A 21,924-nucleotide genomic window follows, 5' to 3' on the forward strand; every position below is an offset into this window, starting at 1 on the left:
TATATAAAAAAGAACGACTCAGAAAATAGATGAATGTTATATGAATAGCGAAAATAGTACATTATCTACATAGCTGCCTGAGCATTTACTTGGAGGAAACTCAGGCACTAAATTATCATGGTGTATTGTTTCTATTTTTTGTTTTTTGTTTGTTTGTTTGTTTTGGCCACACCCGTTTGATGCTCAGGGGTTACTCCTGGCTAAGTGCTCAGAAATCGCCCCTGGCTTGGGGGGACCATATGGGACGCCAGAGGATCAAACCGTGGTCCTTCCTTGGCTAGCGTTAGCAAGTCAGACACCTTACCTCTAGCGCCACCTAGCTGGCCCCTTGTTTCTAGTTTTTTAAAAAAAAAGAAGTGATAATTCCTTATGCCCTGTACCTAATGATATATATCTTTTAGGTATGTCCATTAAATTTTACTAGAAAGTTCAATTAAAACAGGCTTTGGATACTTGACAACAGAAATGAAGTTATCTAGGTGGAAGGGAAAGGGATTGAAAAGTTCAGAGGGATAGGGAAGAATTGGTTACATAATGTCAGTGGTGAAGAACATTTGATAAGTTGCTAGTGGTTAGTAAAATGTATACTAATACCATAAGCATAAATAGCACTACTATATACTATGCTACCTTGATAATCACATTTTTTAGAACTTAAGATATTCTTTTTATGAAAATGTATACTTTTGATGGTGGCTGAAAAGATAACTCAAGGGCTGATGTATTCTTCAAGAGGCACAGGTTTGATCTCTGGCACCACATAGTTTCATTAGCACTTCAAGGAGTGTTAAGCATATACCCTTAGCACCCGTTGGGTGTCATCCAGAAAAACAACCCAAAGGTAAATAAATTAAATTTATACTTTTGAAATATTTGGAGTATGACACATTTTTATAGAATGAATTAAATTTTTATAAGTACTATTAGTATTTTAGTGTCAAATGGTGATTTTATTTCTCATGTTTCGTTTTTTTTGGGGGGCACACCTGGTGATGCTCAGGGGTTACCCCTGGCTATGCACTCAGAAAGCTTTGGGGACCATTTGGGAGGCCAGGGGATCAAACCGTGGTCCGTCCTAGGCTAGAGCTGGCAAGGCAGATGCCTTACCACTTGTGCCACCACTCCGCCCCTCTCATTTTATTTTTACTTAAAATGTTTGGGTTTAGTATTTTTTGGGGTGGGGTTTCAGAGCATAATTGGTCATTCTTGAGATTGCTTTTAGCTGGGTATTTGAAGGAGGGAACACCTTGAGGTGCTATGGATCAAATTGAGGCTCCCAAATGCAAAGAATGCATTTGAGTCCTTTAAACCATCTCACTGGCTCTCTGAGTTTCTGTAATCATGAATGCTACTTTATTTTGTTACATAATTGGTATATAGACTAGATAGATAAGCTAGTAGATTTTTGGGGAAGATTTTTATATTAAATTAGCTTATTCTTTATATTGAAATATCCAATATACATTTATTTTAGTTAAATGAAGTAAGTGAAGAAAACAAGAAGATGGAGCTACAGGCTAAAAGAGTTCAAGCTCGTTTAGATAATTTACAGGCAAGTTACTCATTCTACTCGTGCATCTTAAATTAATTTTTAAAATGATTTCCTTTGAAAATTGATATCAATATGTAATGAACACAGATTATTTCTACTTCAGGGATTCTTCATTTAACCCTTTTCCATTTCTTTCCATTTGTATCCCATTCTTAAGTTCTGGCTACTCTAGTTTTGCACTCTCTCTATATTTTTGTCATTTTAGGATTTTATATAAGTTCAGTCACACTGTTTATAAGTAGGATTTTGTGTTGTTGCTGTTTTTTTGTTTGTTTGTTTTTATAGGAGGGGATCCCCAGCTGTCTCAAGGCTTACTTCTGGCAGTGCTTAGGGAACCATATTTGGTGTCAGAGATTGAACCTTGGATCCAGGATTGACCATAGTGTCTTACCCACTGCACTATCTTTTCAGCCCGTAGGATTTTGTTTTGTTTTGGGGCCATATCCAGTGGTGCTCAGGGGTTACTCTTGGCTATGCATTCAAGAATCATTCTTGGCTGTGCTTCTTTTTTTTTTTTTTTTTTTTTTTTTTTTTTGTGGTTTTTGGGTCACACCCGGCAGTGCTCAGGGGTTATTCCTGGCTCCAGGCTCAGAAATTGCTCCTGGCAGGCACGGGGGACCATATCGGGCACCGGGATTCGAACCGATGACCTCCTGCATGAAAGGCAAACGCCTTACCTCCATGCTATCTCTCTGGCCCCGTGGCTGTGCTTCTTTCAATGTGGGATGCCGGTGATCAAGCGGGGTGTGTGTGTTATTTTTTTTTTATTTTTTTATTTTATTTTTTTGGTTTTTTGGGCCACACCTGTTTGATGCTCAGGGGTTACTACTGGCTAAGCACTCAGAAATTGCCGCTGGCTTGGGGGGACCATATGGGATGCCGGGGGATCAAACCACAGTCCTTCCTTGGCTAGCACTTGCAAGGCAGACACCTTACCAATAGTGCCACCTCACCGGCCCCGTGTGTGTTATTTTTTAATTCAGCCAAACGCTCAAGTCTAGAGATTTACACAGGTTGTTGTGCATACCAACAACTTATGTTGTTGAGTGGTATTCAGGGTGCCGTAATTTATTTAACTCAATCTTTGAAGAACATCTATGCTGTCTTCAATATTTGCTATTACAATTAAAAATACCATATCTCTAGTTTGTGTGTGTGTGTGTGTGTGTGTGTGTGTGTGTGTGTAATACACCCACTATACCCAGGGTTTACTTACATTTCTCTTTCCTGGCAACTTGGGGAGCTGTATGTGCTGCTGCAAGTCAAACCTGGGTCAGCTACATACAAGGCACTCTATTCCAGCCCTATAACTCTTTTATATTTGTTTGTTTTTGGCCCAAACCTAAGCAGTTTGGAGGCTATTCCTGGCTTATTGCTCAGGAGTCTTTTCTGGTGTCCCTAGAATTTATGGGGTGCTTTGCTAGAGTTCTGTCATGCAAAGCACGTATTTAAGCCCTCTGTCTCCCTTTCTCCATAATTGATTTTGATTCATGGATATGTACTTATTATGCAGAGGAAGTATGAGTTTATGACAGTACAGCGAATGAAAGGAATTTCTCATGCTGCACATGAAATAAAAAGTTTGAAACAAGAAAAAGTACCAGTTTCAAAAAGTTGTTCTAAGGTATGTTGTGGTTGAAAATTTGTCTTTGTTTTTTTTTTTATATATAATCATTATTTTTAATTTTCATGATCACTAGTTATATGTTTTCTCAAAGCCTATACTTAATTTTTCAACAGCTTTATTTGACATAACTGAAAAATAACTATGTAAATTTTACATATTCAACATTTTAATTTGGAATATATATTTAGTGAAATGATTACCACAGCAAAGTTATTTAACTAGTCTTCCACCTCACATAGTTGTGTGTGTATGTACTATGTGTGTCAGAAAAAAACACTTAAATTTTTTGTGGGTGAGGCCACACTTAGTGATACTAATGGCTTTAACTTCTGACTCTACACACAGGAAATACTCCTGACAGTGCTTAGGAATGCAAGGGATCTGACCTTGGTCAACTGCCTGCAATGCACTATCCACTATCACGAAACAAATCCAGGACTTTCCATGGGGAATATGAAACACTTACCTAGCATCACCAAGATCTTTGTTAGTTTTTATGTTACTTTGTTTGCTTGTCTGTTTTTTTAATTATCTTTATTTAAACACTGTGATTACAAATATGATTGTAGTTGTTTGATTACGATCATGTAAAGAACACTCCCCTTCACCAGTGCAAGATTCCCACCACCAATTTCCCAGATCTCACTCCTCCCCACCCCACCCACACCTGTACTCGAGACAGACTTTCTACTTCCCTCATTCATTCACACTGTTATGATAGTTTTCAGTGTAGTTATTTCTCTAACTTCACTCATCACTCTATGTGGTGGCTTCATGTCATGAGCTGCACCTACCAGCCCTCATCTCTCTTGTCTCTGAGATACTGCTAAAAATGTCTTTCATTTTTCTTAAAACCCATAGATGAATGAAACCATTCTGCGTCTTTCTCTCTCCCTCTGACTTACTTCACTCAGCATAATAGATTCCATGTACATTCATGTATAGGAAAATTTCATGACTTCATCTCTCCTGACGACTGTATAGTATTCCATTGTGTATATGTACCACAGTTTCTTTAGCCACTCATCAGTTGAAGGGCATCTTGGTTGTTTCCAGAATCTGGCTATTGTAAATAGTGTTGCAATGAATATAGGTGTGAGGAAGGGATTTTTGTATTGTATTTTTGTGTTCCTCAGGTATATCGTAGGAGGGTATAGCTGGATCATATGGGAGCTCAATTTCCAGTTTCTGGAGGAATCTCCTTATCACTTTCCATAAAGGTTGGACTAGACGGCATTCCCACCAGCAGTGAAAAAGAGTTCCTTTTTCTCCACATCCCCACCAGCACTGCTTGCTTTCTTTCTTTATGATGTGTGCCAATCTCAGTGGCATGAGGTGGTACCTCATAGTAGTTTTGATTTGCATCTCCCTGACGATTAGTGATGTTGAGCATCTTTTTCATGTGTCTTTTGGCCATTTGCATTTCTTCTTTTACAAAGTGTCTGTTCATTTCTTCTGCCTATTTTTTGATGGGGTTAGATATTTTTTTCTTGTATAGTTCTGTCAGTATATTGTATATTTTGGATATTAGTCTTTTATCTGATGAGTATTGGGTGAATAATTTTTCCCATTCAGTGGGTGGCTTTTGTATTTTGGGCACTATCTCCTTTGAGATGCAGAAGCTTCTCAGCTTAATATAGTCCCATCTGTTTATCTCTTCTTCCACTTGTTTGGAGAGTGCTGTTTCCTCCTTAAAGATGCCTTTAGTCTCAATGTCACAGAGTGTTTTACCTACATGTTGTTCTATATACCTTATAGTTTCAGATCTGATATCAAGGTCTTTAATCGATTTGGATTTTACCTTTGTACACGGTGTTAGCTGGGGGTCTGAGTTCGCTTTTTTCCAAGTGGCTAACCAATTGTGCCAACACCACTTGTTGAATAGGCTTTCCTTGCTCCATTTAGGATTTCTTGCTCCATTTAGGATTTCTTGCTCCTTTATCAAAAACTAGGGGCTTATATATCTGGGAAATATTCTCTGAGTACTCAAGCCTATTCCACTGCTCTGAGGGTCTGTCTTTATTCCAATACCATGCTGTTTTTGATAACTATTAGTTTGTAATACAGCTTAAAATTGGGGAAAATAATGCCTCCCATATTCCTTTTCCCAAGGACTGCTTTAGCTATTCTAGGGCGTTTATTGTTCCAAATGAATTTTAGAAGTGTTTGATCCACTTCTTTGAAGAATGTCATGGGTGTCTTTAGAGGAATCACATTAAATCTGTACAATGCTTTTGGAAGTATTGCCATTTTAATGATGTTGATCCTGCCAATCCATGAGCATGGTATGTGTTTCCATTTCCGCGTGTCCTCTCTTATTTCTTGGAGCAGTGTTTTGTAGTTTTCTTTGTATAGATCCTTCACATCTTTAGTCAGGTGGACTCCAAGATATTTGAGTTTGTGTGGCACTAATGTAAATGGGATTGTTCTCTTAATGTCCATTTCTTCCCTATCATTATTGGTGTATAAAAAGGCCATTGATTTTTGTGTGTTAATTTTGTAGACTGCCACCTTGTTATACAAGTCTATTGTTTTTAGAAGCTTTTTGGTAGAGTCTTTAGGGTTTTCTAAGTAGAGTGTCATGTCATCTGCAAACAGTGAGATCTTGACTTCTTCCTTTTCTATCTGGATTCCTTTGATATCTTTTTCTTGCCTAATCACTATAGAAAGGACTTCCAGTACTATGTTGAATAGGAGTGGTGAGATCAGACAGCCTTGTCTTGTACCAGAATTTAGAGGGAAGGCTTTTAGTTTTTGTCCATTAAGGATAATATTTGCCATTGGCTTGTGCTAGATGGCCTTAAATGTATTGAGAAAGGTTCCTTTTATTCCCGTCTTGCTGAGAGTTTTGATCAAGAATGGGTGTTGAACCTTATCAAATGTTTTTTCTGCGTCTATTGATATGACCATGTGATTTTTATTTTTCTTGTTGTTGATGTTGTGTATTATGTTGATAGATTTACGGGTGTTAAACCAGCCTTGCATTCCTGGGATGAAACCTACTTGATCTTAGTGAATGATCTTCTTGATGAGGCATTGGATCCTATTTGCCAGGATTTTGTTGAGGATCTTTGCATCTGTGTTCATCAGGGATATTGGTCTGTAATTTTCTTTTTTGTAAGCATCTCTATCTGGTTTTGGTATTAAGGTGATGTTGGCTTCATAAAAGCTATTTGGAAGTGTTCCTGTTTTTTTAATTTCATAAAATAGCCAGGATTGGTAGTAGTTCCTCTTGAAAGGTTTGAAAGAATTCATTTGTGAATTCATCAGGGCCTGGGCTTTTGTTTTCGGGCAAATTTTTTATTACAGTTTTAATTTCCTCAATAGTGATGGGGGTGTTTAGATATGCTACATCTTATTTATTCAACCCTGGAAGGTTATATGAGTTTAGAAATTTATCCATTTCTTCCAGGTTCTTATATTTAGTGGCATAGAGTTTCTCAAAGTAGTCTCTGAATACCCTTTGAATCTCTGCAGTATCTGTAGTGATCTCCCCCTTTTCATTTCTAATATGCGTTACCAAGTTTATCTCTTTTTTTTTTCTTTGTGAGTTTTTCCAATCTATAATCTTGTTTATTTTTTCAAAGAACCAACTTCTGCTTTCGTTGATCTTCACATTATTTTTTGGGTTTCCATTTCATTGATTTCTGCTCTCAGCTTTGTTATTTCCTTCTGTCTCCCTATTTTTGGTTCCTTTTGTTGATCATTTTCTAATTCTATTAGCTGTGTCCTTAAGCTATTCATGTATGCTCCTTCTTTCTTCTTGATGTGTGCTTGCAAAGCTATAAATTTTCCTCTCAGTACTGCTTTTGCTGTATCCCATAGGTTCTGATAGTTTGTGTTTTCTTTTCTTTTTTTTTTTTTTTTTTTTTTTTGGGCCACACTCGGTGGTGCTCAGGGGCTACTCCTGGCTATCTGCTCAGAAATAGCTTCTGGCAGGCACGGGGAACCATATGGGACACTGGGATTTGAACCAACCACCTTTGGTCCTGGATCGGCTGCTTGCAAGGCAAACACCGCTGTGCTATCTCTCCGGGCCCTATAGTTTGTGTTTTCATTGTCGTTTGTTTCCAGGAAATTTTTGATTTCCTCTTTGATTTCATCTTGGGCCCACTGGTTGTTCAGTAGTAGACTGTTTAGTTTCCAGGTGTTCAATTTTTTCTTCTGTGTCCCTTTGTAGTTGACATCTAACTTCAGAGCCTTGTGGTTAGCAAAGGTAGCCTGCAAAATTTCTATCTTTTTTATTTTATGGAGATATGTTTTATGTACCAGCGTGTGGTCTATCCTGGAAAATGACCCATGTACGTTGGAAAAGAATGTGTATCCAGGTTTCTGAGGATGGAGTGTCCTATATATATATCTACTAGGCCTCTTTCTTCTATTTCTCTTTTAGGTCTAGTGTATTCTTGGTGGGTTTCAATTTGGTTGACCTATGAAGTGTTGACAGGCCCAAGTTGAGGTCTCCCACAATTATTGTGTTATCATTGATATTCTTTTTCAGATTTGTCAACAATTGTATTAAATACTTTGCTGGTCCCTCATTAGGTGCGTATATGTTTAGGAGAGTGATTTCTTCCTGCTGTACATATCTCTTGATTAGTACATAATGTTCATCTTTGTCCCTTACAACTTTTCTGAGAATAAAGTTTGTGTCATCTGATATTAGTATGGCCACCCCAGCTTTTTTAAGGGTGTTGTTTGCTTGGATGATATTCCTCCAGCCTTTGATTTTGAGTCTTTGTTTATTCTGACTATTCAGGTGTGTGTTTCTTGTAGGCTGCAGAAGGTTGGGTTCAGTTTTTTGATCCATTTTGCCACTCTGTGCCTCTTAACGGGTGCATTTAGTCTATTGATATTGAGAGAGATAATTGTCATGGGATTTATTGCCATCTTTGTGTAGAAGTTTGGTGTGTTTGTTGGTCTGTCTTGTCTTAAAGTAGATCTTTCAGTTTTTCTTTTAAGGCTGGTTTTGAGTCTGTAAAGTTTTTGAGCTGTTGTTTATCTGTGAAGCCATGTATACTTCCTTTGAACCTGAAAGTGAGTTTTGCTGGGTGCAGTATTCTTATTGAAGCATTTATTTCATTGAGTTTTATCATTATATCCCACCACTGACTTCTGGCCTTGAGTGTTTCTGGTGACATGTCTGTTGTAATTTTCAAGGATGCTCCCTTGAATGTAATTTCCTTTTTTGATCTTGCTGCTTTCAGGATTCTATCTCTATGTGTGGAATTCATCATTGTGACTAGGATATGTCTTGGGGTGTGTTTTTCTGGGGTCTCTTTTATCTGGTACTCTTCAGGAATGCAGTATTTTTTCACATGTTTTCTTTAGCTTTGGTAGTTTCTCTGTGATGATGTTCTTGACAGTTGATTCTTCCTGGAGATTTTCTTCTTGGGTCTCTGGGACTCCAATGATTCTTAGGTTGTTTCTGTTGAGCTTATCAAAGACTTCTATTTTCACCTGTTCAGATTCTTTGAGTTATTTTTCCATTGTCTGATCATTTGATTTAAGGCTTTTTTCCAATCTCTTCTGCTGTGTGCAGTTGTTATGCTTCACATCTTCCAGTGCACTAATTCTATCCTTAGCTGCTGTTAACCTGTGGGAAAGCTCATCCATTTTGTCCTTCAATTTGTCTACAGAGTTTTTCAGACCTGTTATTTGACCTGATATTTCAGTTTGGAGTTTTCTGATTTCTATCTTCATATTCTCTTGATTCTTATTAGAGTTCTGATCTATACTTTCTTTGAGTTCTGTGGGTATCCTTCATATTTCTTCTCTAAACTCCATATCTGAAAGACTTCTTATGTGGTTGGCCATTGTTGGGTCATCAGAGTTTCCATCTTCATTCTCTATGCATGATGTTGGTCTGCGTAGTTTCCCCATTGTCACGCTTGTGTTGTGGGTTTTTCTACGTGTTGTGGTGGTATTCATTGGCTAGGAGGATTGCTTGGCTGCTAAGTGAAGCAGAGTAGCTGCGCTCCTCTGCTTTGACCCCTTAAGAGGTGGGCTTAAGGGGCCCAGCAGAGTCAGCTTTATCTGCAACTCTGGCCAGGACAGACACACTGCAGTGGAGGCACGCCCTCAGGGGATTAACGCCAGAGAAGATCAAAGTTCCCAGGTTTAAGCAAGCTGGGGGAAGCCTCAAAATGTCTGCCTAGCCTAAGGGGCCCAGCAAAGTCAGCTGTATCTGCAACTCTGGCCTGAAAAGACTCACCTCAGCAGAGGTAAGGGGTCAGGAGATCATTGCCAGAGAAGATCAAAGTTCCCAGGTTGAAGCAAGCTGGGAGAAGCCTCAAAATGTGTGCTGAGCTTAAGGACTCAGCAGAGTCAACTTTATGTGCAACTCTGGCCTGGAAAGACACACCTCAGCCAAGACACGCCTTCAGGGGATTAATACCAGAGAAGATAAAAGTTTCTAGGTTGAAGGAAGCCAGGGGAAACCTCAAAATGTCTGCTGAATTTAAGGGCCCAGCAGAGTCCACATTATCTGCAACTCTGGCCTGGAAAGACACACCTCAGCTGAGGCACACCCTCAGGGGATTAATGCCAGAGAAGATCCAAGTTCCCAGGTTGAAGCAAGGGGGGGGGGGGGAGCAGCCTGAAAATGTCTGCCGAGCTTACAGGCCCAGCAGAGTCAATTTTGTTGTCTTTGTTCTTAAATCTTTTTTTGTTTGTTTGTTTTTGCATCACCATATGGGATGCCTGGAACCACCGTCCTTCTGCATCTAAGGCAAACGCCTTGACACTGTGCTACCTCTCCGGCTCCTTGTTCTTAAATCTTTAAAAAATTTTTTTCTCGGGGCCGGGTAGGTGGCGCTGGAGGTAAGGTGCCTGCCTTGCAAGCGATCCCCCGGCGTCCCATATGGTCCCCCCAAGCCAGGGGCGATTTCTGAGCACATAGCCAGGAGTAACTCCTGAGCGTCAAATGGGTGTGGCCCAAAAACAACAAAAACCAAAAAAAAAAAAATTTTTTTTTTCTCTTACCAATATTCTTTAGTTTTGGATGGGGGTGGGGATTCCCAAGTGGTGTCAGTGGACACAGGGATCACTCCCAGCAATACATTTTTTGCTATGAAAACATTTACTGTAATTCCTTTACATGTACTTAAATATTCTTTAAAATATTTAAAATAGGGGCTGGAGTGGTGGCACAGGGCGTGAGGCATCTGCCTTGTGTGCACTAGCCTAGGATGGACTGTGGTTCGATCCCTTGGCGTCCTATAAGGTCCCCCAAGCCAGGAGCGATTTCTGAGTGCATAACCAGGAGGAACCCCTGAGTATTACTGGGTGTGGCCTAAAACAAACAAACCCCCCAAAATATTTAAAATAACTTTTATTTGTAAAAACAGTATTTTAAGTACTATACTGACAGATGATAAGGCATTTAGTTATTAATACTAGCTTTATTCTTTACTATGTTTTGAGTTTATTTAATACTCTTTTCTCAAGGCTATAATCTGTCCCTGAATTGGTTTTATTTACTATTTTTTTTTTTTTTTTTTTTTTTTTGGTTTTTGGGCCACACCCGGTGACACTCAGGGGTTACTCCTGGCTATGCGCTCAGAAGTTGCTCCTGGCTTGGGGGACCATACGGGACGCCGGGGGATCGAACCGCGGTCCGTCCTAGGCTAGCGCAGGTAAGGCAGGCACCTTACCTTTAGCGCCACCGCCCGGCCCCTTATTTACTATTTTTAATTAATTTTGGTTTGAGGGCCACATCTATTGATGCTCTGCACTCAGGAATTACTCCTGGTGGTCTTGGGTGACCATATGGAGTGCTGGGGATTGAACCCAGGTCTGCTGTATGTAAAGCAGGCTCCCTGTCTGCTCTACAGTCTTGCTAGCCCCAATTTCTTTTCCTTTTTTTCTGTTATTTTTTGGGTCATACCTGGCTATGCTTAGGGGTTACTCCTGGCACACAGTAATTGCTCTTGGCAGTCTCAGGATACCATATAGAATGCTGAGGAATGAACCCAAGTAAGCAAGGAAAGTGCAAGGAAAGTTTTCTACCTGCTTTACTATTGCTTGGAGCCCATAATTTTGAATCTAATAATTTTTTTTACTCTGAGGTATAAATTACACAATTCTCAGATGCTATAGTTTGCTTCACAGTTCACAATTTAGGTGTTTTGTTTTTTTTTTTAACATATTTAGGTCCTAATCAGTCATATAGAGAAATATTCCAGTAGCGGACTTCTTGCAGTGACCACAGCACCTGACTGATAGTCTATTTGTTTGATCACCTCCTGTTATCTACAGTGTGAGAGCAGGTTCTTAGAGCACTTCCCTGAATGTGGGTAGGTTTTTAAGGAGTTTTGTCAGCAGAAGGTGGAGGTCATTGAAACAATGACTACAGCCACATAATTGTACTAGGCTATTTTTTCAGCTTCTCTATCCAGTTGGAGTAGAACAACATCAATTGTGGCCAGACCAACATAAAATCTACCTGTGATTCGCCTTTTCCACTGATTTGGACACTCTTCCTTTTTTTTTTTTTATTTATTGTTTTTTGGGCCACACCCAGCAGTGTTCAGGGGTTACTTCTGGCTGAACTCAGAAAATCACTCCTGACAGGCACAGGGGACCATATGGGATCCCAGGATTCGAGTCACCATCTGTCCTGGGTCGGCTGCTTGCAAGGCAAATGCCCTACCACTGTACTATCTCTCCTGCCCCTTTTTCTTCCTCTTTAAATAGGACTATCCCTGATCTGCCACACAGACCATGGTATGTAATGAAAATGTGCCCTGGATTTCATCCCCCACAAGAATATCTCAAAAGATTTAATGAGGAAGCCTATATTTTCTTTATATGTTTTATACCTCTATAATAATACCTCTTAGTCTTTGACTGGTATGTTGGGGGCTCTGGGCGGGACAGCTAGCCACAGGACCCCTGGGCTGAACTCCTAGTCCAGGGGACCAAGATCCCCCCAAACCTGGTGGGTCCTCAGGGCCACGCCTGGTTAATCGGGCCCTGGGGGGAGGGGGGAGAAATCCCTCCCTATGCATCCAGAAACTACAGGGGCAGGGCTGGGCTCAGAGCACTCGCATGCCAGGATTTCTGGGTCTTTGACTAGTATGTTGGGGGCTCTGGGCAGGACAGCTAGCCACAGGCCCCCTGGGCTGAACTCCTAGTCCAGGGGACCAAGATCCCCCCAAACCTGGTGGGTCTTCAGGGCCACGCCTGGTTAATCGGGCCCTGGGGGGAGGGGGGAGAAATCCCTCCCTATGCATCCAAAAACTACAGAACCGCGCGGGGGCTCGCGCCCCCTCGCGTACTTCATATATTAAGAGTATTCCTTACTGTTATGTTACGTTTTACGTATCCAGAATCTTTATTTTGTATTGTGCCCTTTCCCACATCCCTACAAAGCTCTTTTTTATTCCTTTACTCTCTATCCCCCCCAAACATCTCTAATCTACATTACTCTTTTTAATCAGTAGTGTACAAGCCTTATCACAGACCAAAGCCGTGTATTGTGTGTAACAACCCCAAACTGTTTCAAGATACATAAAATGGACACGTATTTCTTTAGAATATTTTATGTTTTTTCTCTGACAGCTATAATTCTTACTAAATGTTGTCTTATATAGTGACGATTCTAACCACTTTTCATCTTCTCTTTTTGAGCTGTTTAACAAGGAATCTTAGAGAAAGAGTCCCCCAGATTAATGCTTATGATTGAACCATAATTGTTCTTATCACCCTCATATGTGCCAAGAACACCACGTGGCATTGCTCCTTTTTTGCATAGGCACATTAAAATGGGAAAATAGTATACATATAAATAAGATCCTATCTAACAGAGATTGGTACAGACAAATCTTATAGTGCAAAGGGACCTTACACCCTGAACATTGACATAACGACCTGGCACAGACCTCAGAAGAAAGGGCATTTCCCTGAACCAGGGAAGCCATCCACAAAACATCCAGGCTGGTCTATAGCATCACCTGGAAGCAATCCTCTACCAAGGAAGACTCTACACTGCTCAGACATTGTCCTGCTCAAAAGAGACTTCCATTAACACTGAGAAGACTTAGCAACAACAACGACTTGCTTATAGGACAGGGCTCCCTGCATTGCCCTTTGATTGTGAGGTGAAACCAGAGGACGCTCCACATCCTGACTTCAATGTTGGATATACAGATACCAGGATCTTTAATACAGAAGCTTGATACCAACAACAGAGACTGTGTGAAAAATATAAGTGTGTTGGCACTACAGACAATGTCTTGGATTGATGTTGGATATACAGATACCAGGATCGTTAATACAGAAGCTTGATACCAACAACAGAGACTGTGTGAAAAATATAAGTGTGTTGGCACTACAGACAATGTCTTGGATTGGACGATCTAGCTTGCCTGGAGCCTAGAGTTGGTCTTGTGCCAGGAACCTTCAGGGGTTGGGTCTTTTTGTATTTAGGCCAAGGTTATTTCTCTCCATGTCCCTCATATTTTGGTGGGCCTATGCAAACAACAATTGCCACTCTAACACCATTTTTGCTGTGCTCCTTTGACTCTAATCCTTAAAAAGAACCCAGTTAAGATTTGAGGGTAACTTAAGCTAATATGCATGAATATGGAAATGTAAAAAAAATGCTATGCCTGTAATGTTTAAGGAGTTATGTAAGTTTTATGGCTTTAGATTGCCTTGTGTGCTATTAAGAAATATTATAGTGTGTTACAATCTTAATGTTCTTTGGATGAAATTTCAAAGTTGGGATATCAGCAAGGGGACTTCTGAGAATTATGTTATGTATTGTCCTTCCACTGTAACTTTACCTTGTCCTCTTTCTTTGCATCCTTGTTCTCATAATTAAAAATAAAAGAAAATTAAAATTAAAAAAAATCTGTGCATATTATGGTCAGGTGTGTCTTATAGAGTGAAAAAAATGATACTTGAAATAGGTTTTAATTTGCATATTTTTTAGCAATATTACATTCTAAATCTTTTCTTTTTATGTTAGTAGGCTCAGAGAACATGATTTCTAAGGGAATATATATTATCTATATGTATGTCTTATATATAGAAACTAATAATAATGCAAGAACAAAGACAGAAGCCATATTAGGAAGAAGAAGAAACATTCATTCTGTGGAAATTGATTAGCTTTAGAAATAAGTTTTTAATATTTTTCAATTATTATTTTTTATACTCTGTTTTAGTTTTGTTTGTTTGGGCTGCACTTGGTGCTTAGGGCTCATGGATAGTGCTGAGGATTCAGACCTAGGTTCAGTCATATGCAAAGAAAATGCATTTCCAGCTATACTAGCTCTCATAGTCGTGTGTTAATGGAAGTTTAGTTTCTGTGTTAACAGATTGAAATAATTTCAATGAAAATTCTCTTTTGAGAAATTCATTCAATTTCCTTATAATAGATTATCTTCTCTTTTCTAATTAAGCAAATACTTTAACCATCACTGAAGATGCTTAGTTTGGAATTTTTATCATTTGAAGAATTGTAATTGTCATTTAGTGCATATTTTAGTAAAGTGAATTTGGGTAAATTATAGTTGCTCACCAAATATAAAGCTTGCCTTGATATTTTATAAGGTCATAAACTGAAAGAATTGCCTGACCAACTATTTTTTTATATGTAGGTGCCACTTAATGCTCAAGTTTATGAACTCCTAACTGTCTTCATGGACTGGATTTCAGATCATCATCTTAGTAGACCAAAAACTGAAGAATCTGGAATGGATAATGAAAAATCACAACTTAGCTTTGCTTCTCAGATAACTAGTAGTATTCAGGAAAAGTGTGTAAAGGTTTGTTTTTCATTTTAATTTAGAAGAGAAGATAAGGTTTAAATATGGAACTTCTTGCAGATTTTACTGAGGGGAAATATTAAAAGTATTTTTGATAGAAATTGAATATATCAGTAATAGAAGATTAGTTTTATAGCTTAATTAAAATTAATTTATTTATTCTTGATACAATATAATTTTTATTAGAGATCAGAAATATGAGCCTATTCCACAGAAGGCAAAATAACTATTAGAGCTAGGAAAATAAAATGAGATATGAACAAGTTCTGATAAAGTAATTCAGTGAGTCCTGTGGGAGTTCTATTTCTGTTTTCTGGAGAGATCGCCATATTGATTTTCATAAAGGCTAAACCCACAATGTTTCCATCAACAGTGGAAGAGTCTTCCTTCCTCAACATAATTCCTCCAAAAAAGGCTATTTCCAGACTTCTTGATTTTTTCTTTTTTTTGTTTTTGAGTCACACCCAGCTGCACTCAGGTTACTCCTGGCTTTGCACTCAGAATTCACTCCTAGCAGGCACGGGGAACCATATGGGATACTGGAATTCGAACCACCATCTGTTTGAATCAGCTGCATGCAAGGCAAACACCCTACCACTGTGCTATCTCTCCAGCCCCAACTTCTTGATATTTCTTTATTACACTAGCATGAGATAGTTTTTTCAGGTTTTGATTAGCATTTTCCTAATCATAGTGACAATAAACACTTTTTTCTATCTATATGTCTTGTTGAGAAAAATATCTATTCATCTATTTGCCCTATTTATGAATGAATTGTTGGAATTTTTTTTTAAGTGTGGGTTTTTTGTTTGTTTGTTTTGGGACCATACCTGGTGACATTTAGGGATTACTCCTGGCTCTGTGCTCAGAAATCACTCCTGGCTCGGGATTTTGGGAATTGAACCCAGGTCTGTCTCAGGTTGGCCCTGTGCAAAATGTTTTGTGAGTGCTTTATATAGATTTTTTTATATATCTGTTTTTTATCTGATGTATTGTGTGCAAATATTTTCTCCCATTTAGTAGGATATCTTTATTAAGAGCTTAGTTTTTTTTGCTGTGCAGAAGCTTTTTAAATTTAATATAGTCTGATTTGTTTATTTTTGTTGTCTTTACTACTTTGAAAGATTTCTCTACAACCAATTTCTTTTTTATTTTTTTGAACACTGATATCACTTTATTTAAAAATTTTTAACTCACTTGCTCTGCATAGTAACTGGTCTTCCAAACTGAGATTATAATTCTTTTTTTTATTTTTTTCTTTATTTAAACATCTTGATTACAAATATGATTGTGATTAAGTTTCAGTCATGTAAAGGACACCCCCTTCACTAGTGCAACATTCCCACCACCAATGTCCCAAATCTCCCTCCTCCCCACCCCACCCTACCCCCACCTGTACTCTAGACAGGCTTTCCAGTTTCCTCATTCATTCACATGATTATGGTAGTTCTTAGTGTAGTTATTTCTATAACTGCACTCACCATTCTTTGTGGTGAGCTTCATGAAGTGAACTGGAAGTTCCAGCCCTCCTCTCATTGTCTCTGAGGATTGTTGCAAAAATGATGTTTATTTTTCTTAAAACCCGTAGATGAATGAGACTATTCTGTGTGTCTCTCTCTCCCTCTGACTTATTTCACTCAGCATGATAGATTCCATGTACATCCATGTATAGGAAAATTTCATGACTTCATCTCTCCTGACAGCTGCATAATATTCCATTGTGTATATGTACCACAGTTTCTTTAGCCATTTGTCTGTTGAAGGGCATCTTGGTTGTTTTCAGAGCCTGGCTATTGTGAATAGTGCTGCAATAAATATAGGTGTGAGGAAGGGATTTTTGTACTGTATTCCTGTGTTCCTAGGGTATATCCCTAGGAGTGGAATAGCTGGGTTGAATGGGAGCTCAATTTCCAGTTCTTGGAGGAATCTCCATATTGCCTTCCATAGAGGTTGGACTAGACGGCATTTCCACCAGCAGTGGATAAGAGTTCCTTTCTCTCCACCACTCCGCCAGCACTGATTGTTCTTTGTGATGTATGCCAGTCTTTGTGGTATGAGATGGTATCTCATCGTTGTTTTGATTTGCATCTCCCTGATGATTAATGATGAGGAGCATTTTTTATGTGCCTTTTGACAATTTGTATTTCTTTTTTTATCAAAGAGTTCATTTCTTCTCCCCATTTTTTGATGGGATTAGATTTTTTTTTCTTGTAAAGTTATGTCAGTGCCCTGTATATTTTGGATATTAGCCCTTTATCTGATCGGTATTAGGTGAATAGTTTCTCCCACACGGTGGGTGGCTCTTGTATCCTGGGCACTATTACTTTTGAGGTGCAGAAGCTTCTCAGCTTAATGTATTCCCATCTGTTTACCTCTGCTTTCACTTGTTTGGAAAGTGCAGTTTCCTCCTTGAAGATGCCTTTAGTCTCAATATCATGGAATGTTTTACCTACATGTTTTTTTGTATACCTTATGGTATCAGGTCTGATATCAAGGTCTTTAATCCATTTGGATTTTACCTTTGTACATGATATTAACTGGGGTCTATGTTCGCTTTTTTTTTTTTCAAGTGGCTAACCAGTTCTGCCAGCACCACTTGTTGAAGAGGTTTTCCCTGCTCCTCTTAGGATTTCTTGCTCCTTTGTCGAAAATTAGGTGATTGTATGTCTGAGGAACATTTTCTGAGTATTCAAGCCTATTCCACTGATCTGAGGGTCTGTCTTTATTCCAATACCATGCTGTTTTGATAACTATTGCTTTGTAGTACAGTTTAAAGTTGGGGAAAGTAATGCCTCCCATTTTCCTTTTCCCTAGGAGTGCTTTAGCTATTCGAGGGTATTTATTGTTCCAGATGAACTTCATAAGTGTTTGATCAACTTCTTTGAAGAATGTCATGGGTATCTTTAGAGAGATCACATTAAATCTGTTTAATGCTTTGGGAAGTATTGCCATTTTAATGATGTTAATCCTGCCAATCCATGAGCAGGGTATGTGTTTCCATTTCTGTGTGTTCTCTCTTATTTCTTGGAGCAGGGCTTTATAGTTTTCTTTTTATAGGTCCTTCTCATCTTTGGTCATGTTGACTTCAAGGTATTTGAGTTTGTGTGGCACTAATGTGAATGGGATTGCCTTCTTAACATCCATCTCTTCCCTATCATTATTGGTATATAAAAAGGCCATTGATTTCTGTTTGTTAATTTTGTAGCCTGCCACCTTGCTATATGAGTCTATTGTTTCTAGAAGCTTTTTGGTAGAGTTTTTAGGGTTTTCTTTTTTTTTTGTTTTGTTTTTTTGGGCCACACCCGCCAGTGCTCTGGGGTTACTTCTGGCTGTCTGCTCAGAAATAGCTCCTGGCAGGCACGGGGACCATATGGGACACCTGGATTCGAACCAACCACCTTTGGTCCTGGATCAGCTGCTTGCAAGGCAAACGCTGTTGTGCTATCTCTCCGGGCCCGTCTTTAGGGTTTTCTAAGTAGAGTATCATGTCATCTGCAGACAGTGAGAGCTTGACTTCTTCCTTTCCTATCTGGATTCCCTTAATATCTTTTTCTTGCCTGATTGGTATAGCAAGCACTTCCAGTACTATGTTGAAGAGAAGTGGTGAGAGCGGACAGTCTTGTCTTGTACCAGAATTTAGAGGAAAGGCTTTTAGTTTTTCTCCACTGAGAATAATATTTGCCATTGGCTTGTGGTAGATGGCTTCAACTAGATTGATAAAGGTTCCTTTCCTTCCCATCTTGCTGAGAGTTTTGATCAAGAATGGGTGTTGGACCTTATCAAATGCTTTCTCTGTGTCTATTGATATGATTATGTGATTTTTATTTTTCTTGTTGTTGATGTTGTATATGACATTGATAGATTTACGGATGTTAAACCATCCTTTCTGCAACCAATTTGTAGCAGAACAAGTGAGTTTTACTACTGTTTTGTTCAATTTATTTAATGGATTTTGGTATATCTTGCTCTTTAATTCAGGTTAATAATAATCTTTGTATTTTCTTTTGTGAATTATGTGAAGTATGGTTCTATTTTCATTTTTTGACATGTAAGTATACAGATTTCCAACACTGTTGAAGATGTTATTTAGACTCACTTCATATACTTAACTCCTCTTTTGTAGATTAGCTGTCCATATATTTTGGGATTATTCTGTACTCTCAATTTTGTTTCATTGGTCCTTATTCTACTTTATTACGCATTTTTTTATGTATAGCATGGTAGTATAGTTCAAACTTGAGAAATGCAGTGCCTCTCTTCTCTCTCTCTCTCTCTCTTTCTCTTGTTTTAGGGTCACAACTGACAATCCTCAGGACTTTCTGCTGGCTATTCATTCAGGGATCACTCCTGGTAGACTTGGTGGACCATATTGGGTCTGGGGCTTGAACCTATGCAAGGCAAGCACCCCATTCTTTTTACTATCTCTCCATCCCTATCATACTAATTTTTTTTTAATCAGAATCAATTAAATTTTTTTTTTTACACCACCCATCACCAGTGCAACATTCCCATCACCAATGTCCCAAGTCTCCCTCCTCCCCACCTGACCCCCGCCTGTACTCTAAACAGGTTCTCAATTTCCCTCATACATTCTCATTATTAGGACAGTTCAAAATGTAGTTATTTATCCAACTAAACTCATCACTCTTTGTGATGAGCTTCCTGAGGTGAGCTGGAACTTCCAGCTCTTTTCTCTTTTGTGTCTGAAAGTTATTATTGCAAGAATGTCTTTCATTTTTCTTAAAACCCATAAATGTGTGAGACCATTCTGCGTTTTTTCTCTCTCTCTCTGACTTATTTCACTCAGCATAATAGATTCCGTGTACATCCATGTATAGGAAAATTTCATGACTTCATCTCTCCTGACAGCTGCATAATATTCCATTGTGTATATGTACCACAGTTTCTTTAGCCATTCGTCTGTTGAAGGGCATCTTGGTTGTTTCCAGAGTCTTGCTATGGTAAATAGTGCTGCAATGAATATAGGTGTAAGGAAGGGGTTTTTGTATTGTATTTTTGTGTTCCTAGGGTATATTCCTAGGAGTGGTATAGCTGGATCGTATGGGAGCTCGATTTCCAGTTTTTGGAGGAATCTCCATATCGCTTTCCATAAAGGTTGAACTAGACGGCATTCCCACCAGCAGTGGATAAGAGTTCCTTTCTCCCCACATCCCCGCCAACACTGTTTATTCTCATTCTTTGTGATGTGTGCCATTCTTTGTGGTGTGAAGTGGTATCTCATCGTTGTTTTGATTTGCATCTCCCTGATGATTAGTGATGTGGAGCACTTTTTCATGTGTCTTTTGGCCATCTGTATTTCTTCTTTGTCAAAGTGTCTGTTCATTTCTTCTCCCCATTTTTTGATGGGGTTAGATGTTTTTTTCTTGTAAAGTTCTGTCAGTGCCTTGTATATTTTGGAGATTAGCCCCTTATCTGATGGGTATTGGGTGAATAGTTTCTCCCACTCAGTGGGTGGCTCTTGTATCTTGGGCACTATTTCCTTTGAGGTGCAGAAGCTTCTCAGCTTAATATATTCCCATCTGTTAATTTCTGCTTTCACTTGCTTGGAGAGTGCAGTTTCTTCCTTGAAGATGCCTTTAGCCTCAATGTCCTGGAGTGTTTTACCTACGTATTGTTCTATATATCTTATGGTTTTGGGGCTGATATCGAGGTCTTTAATCCATTTGGATTTTACCTTCGTACATGATGTTAGCTGGGGGTCTAAGTTCAATTTTTTGCAAGTGGCTACCCAGTTTTGCCAACACCACTTGTTGAAGAGGCTTTCTTTGTTCCATTTAGGATTTTTTGCTCCTTTATCAAAAATTAGATGATTGTATGTCTGGGGAACATTCTCTGAGTATTCAAGCTTATTCCACTGATCTGAGGGCCTGTCTTTATTCCAATACCATGCTGTTTTGATAACTATTGCTTTGTAGTAAAGTTTAAAGTTGGGGAAAGTAATTCCTCCCATATTCTTTTTCCCAATGATTGCTTTAGCTATTCGAGGGTGTTTATTGTTCCAAATAAATTTCAAAAGTGCCTGGTCCACTTCTTTGAAGAATGTCATGGGTATCTTTAGGGGGATCGCATTAAATCTGTACAGTGCTTTGGGGAGTATTGCCATTTTAATGATGTTAATCCTGCCAATCCATGAGCAGGGTATATGCTTCCATTTCCGCGTGTCCTCTCTTATTTCTTGGAGCAGAGTTTTATAGTTTTCCTTGTATAGGTCCTTCACATTTTTAGTCAAGTTGATTCCAAGATATTTGAGTTTGTGTGACACTATAGTGAATGGAGTTGTTTTCTTAATGTCCATTTCTTCCTTATTAGTATTGGTGTATAGGAAGGCCATTGATTTTTGTGTGTTAATTTTGTAGCCTGCCACCTTGCTATATGAGTCTATTGTTTCTAGAAGCTTTTTGATAGAGTCTTTGGGGTTTTCTAAGTAGAGTATCATGTCATCTGCAAACAGTGAGAGCTTGACTTCATCCTTTCCTATCTGGATTCCCTTGATATCCTTTTCTTGCCTAATCGCTATAGCAAGTACTTCAAGTGCTATGTTGAATAGAAGTGGTGAGAGAGGACAGCCTTGTCTTGTGCCAGAATTTAGAGGAAAGGCTTTCAGTTTTTCTCCATTGAGGACAATATTTGCCTCTGGCTTGTGGTAGATGGCCTTAACTATATTGAGAAAGGTTCCCTCCATTCCCATCTTGCTGAGAGTTTTGATCAAGAATGGGTGTTGGACCTTGTCAAATGCTTTCTCTGTGTCGATTGATATGATCATGTGATTTTTATTTTTCTTGCTGTTGATGTTGTGTATTATGTTGATAGATTTACGGATGTTAAACCATCCTTGCATTCCTGGAATGAAACCTACTTGATCGTAGTGGATGATCTTCTTAATGAGGCATTGAATCCTATTTGCCAGGATTTTGTTGAAGATCTTTGCATCTGCATTCATCAGCGAT

The 21,924-nt window shown here is 38.8% G+C and overlaps 1 protein-coding gene across 2 annotated transcripts in view; it reads left to right on the forward strand.

The window, feature by feature from the left end:
• CCDC138 (coiled-coil domain containing 138) overlaps positions 1 to 21,924 on the forward strand; it is a 113,902-nt gene that overhangs the window by 38,615 nt on the left and 53,363 nt on the right. For both annotated transcript variants that reach the window (XM_049781368.1, XM_049781367.1), the window contains 3 exons: positions 1,475 to 1,552; positions 3,066 to 3,176; positions 14,789 to 14,956. In XM_049781368.1, coding sequence (XP_049637325.1) covers positions 1,475 to 1,552; positions 3,066 to 3,176; positions 14,789 to 14,956 — 357 coding nt within the window. The remainder of the gene's footprint in view (positions 1 to 1,474; positions 1,553 to 3,065; positions 3,177 to 14,788; positions 14,957 to 21,924) is intronic.

This window comes from Suncus etruscus, chromosome 9, assembly GCF_024139225.1.
Source record: "Suncus etruscus isolate mSunEtr1 chromosome 9, mSunEtr1.pri.cur, whole genome shotgun sequence".
Taxonomy (NCBI): Eukaryota; Metazoa; Chordata; class Mammalia; order Eulipotyphla; family Soricidae; genus Suncus; species Suncus etruscus.